At 34.3% G+C, this 2,278-nt stretch overlaps 1 protein-coding gene across 2 annotated transcripts in view; it reads right to left on the bottom strand.

Moving 5' to 3' along the window:
• Positions 1-2,278, bottom strand: part of ECD (ecdysoneless cell cycle regulator) — a 42,190-nt gene that overhangs the window by 34,023 nt on the left and 5,889 nt on the right. For both annotated transcript variants that reach the window (XM_003783564.3, XM_023509642.1), the window contains exon 3: positions 128-245. In XM_003783564.3, coding sequence (XP_003783612.1) covers positions 128-245 — 118 coding nt within the window. The remainder of the gene's footprint in view (positions 1-127; positions 246-2,278) is intronic.

Here is a 2,278-nt window from a genome sequence, read left to right as displayed (position 1 = left end):
AAATAAATCCATTCCAAATTTGTACAATTCCCATCAGAGTACAGGAAAAAAAATTATTAACAGACTAAAAAATGCAGTTAGTTTTTATAATTAAATTCCTTTAGAATAATTAAAATTACCACAATACCTTGCTACCAACTCTGGAAATTCCTTTGTAATCTGCTTTATTATATAAACGATAAACCATTCATCCTCAATGTTATCCCCAAATTTTGTCATGCCAAACATATGAGCAGGAACACCTCCTAAAAACAAGGGAAGAGAAATCATATAACCAGATAATGTCATCATGGCAAATAAAAATACATGTAGTCATTCAATTAAATAAACATTCATTGACTGAATATGTTCCAAGTGCTATAATGGGAACTGAGGTTGCAATCCTAAACAAGACACAAGATGCCTACTCTTGAGGAACTCATGGGCTACAACAAGAGACAACCACACCTTTTCAAAACAAGAGGATGAACCCTAGAAAAGAGATAAGCAATAAAGGCTATGTAAGCATAAGGAGATGATATCTGAGCTATGCTTATCTAGAAAAAAGACCAGAAGTAGGCTCAGCAGAAAGAGTTAACAGTATGTACAAAGGCATAGAGATATGACAGACAGTATTTTGGGAATACCAGAAAGCCAGATTTGGATAGAGCTGAAATTTTCAAACCAGCACACTATCCACAAATATGTGGAAATTAAACAATACACATTAAAATAAGAGGGAAAGAAGAAATCACAAGAGAAATTAGAACATACCTTGAGACAAATGAAAATGAATGCACAATATACTAAAACTTATGGGGTTCAGAGAACGCAGTGCTAAGAGGGAAGTTTATAGTATGAAAGACTCACATCAACAACCTAACTTTATACTCAAAGAACTAGAAAAAGAACAAACTAAATCCAAAGCTAGCAGAAAGAAGAAAATAATAAAGATTAAAGCAGAGGCTGGGCACAGTTTGGCCTAAGCAAGAACAAGACCTCGTCTCTACAAAAAAATAGAAAAAAATTAGTTGGCATAGTGGCATACACCTGTAGTCCCAGCTATTCAGGAGGCTGAAGCAGGAGAATACCTTAAGCCTAGGAGATCAAGGTCACAGTAAACTGTAATGAGGCCACTGCACTCCAGCCTGAGTGAGAGAGACTCTGTCTTTAAAATAAATAAAAAAATAAAAATAAAGGTTAAAGTGGTGATAAATGAAATTGAGAACAGGAAAACAACAAAACTGAGGTTACTTTAAAAAAAAAAAAGATTGACAAACTTCACTAGATTAACTAGAAATAAAAGAAAGAAGACTGAAAAAACTAAAATTAGAATTGATGTATTAAAGGGTGGAGCCTGTGGCTCAAAAGGGTAGGGCACTGATCCCATATGCCACAGGTGGCAGGTTCAAACCCAGCCCTGGCCAAAAATAAATAAATAAAAATAAATAAAAATAATAAAAAAAATCCCCCATGATTGCATTAATGTACACAGTTATGCTATAAGAAATAATAAATGAAATTTGAAGGGGAGGAAAAAAAAGAACGATTTCCCATGAGTCCATGAGTGTGATGCTAAAAAAAAAAAAAAAAAAAAAAAAAAGAATTGATAGAGGGGACAGTACAACCTATGCCACAGAAGTGAAAAGGATTTTAGGAGGATAGTATAAACAATAGTACGCCAACAAACTGGATAAACTAGAAGAAATGGATTAATTCCTAAAAATAGTCAAGTTATCAAGACTGAATCACGAAGAAATAGAAAAATCTCAACAAACCTATAAATAGTAAGGAGATTGAATCAGACCTATAAATAGTTAGGGAATTTAAAACTTCCTAACACAGAGAAGCCCAGGAGCAGTTAGTTTTACTGGAGAACTGTGTCAATTTAAAGAAGGATCTGAAACCAATTCAGACAAAGATGATATAAGAAAACTGAAGACCAACAATATCCCTGATGAATACTGATGCAGAAATCCTCAGCAAAATACAAACCAAATTCAATAGCAATTAAAGGGATTATGCACCATGACCAAATGGGATTTACTCCTGTAATGCAAGGATGGTTCAACATAAGAAAATCAACCATATTAACAGAATGAAGGTCAAGCAAGTATTATATTAGGTCATTAATTATGAAATGCCCAATTTCGAATCAAAGGTTTAGTTTATTATATCTCAAACAAGAAGGAGTACAATTAATCAATTATATGCCTGGTGGTACCCATAGCTTAGTCAGCAGGGTGCCAGCCACATACACCTAGGGTAGCAGGTTTGAACCTGCCCCAGGCCTGCTAAG

This window comes from Otolemur garnettii, unplaced genomic scaffold, assembly GCF_000181295.1.
Source record: "Otolemur garnettii isolate 467f Iridium unplaced genomic scaffold, OtoGar3 scaffold00008, whole genome shotgun sequence".
Taxonomy (NCBI): domain Eukaryota; kingdom Metazoa; phylum Chordata; class Mammalia; order Primates; family Galagidae; genus Otolemur; species Otolemur garnettii.
Note: the sequence above shows the minus strand (reverse complement) of the source record. Positions and strands in the feature narration are given on the sequence as shown.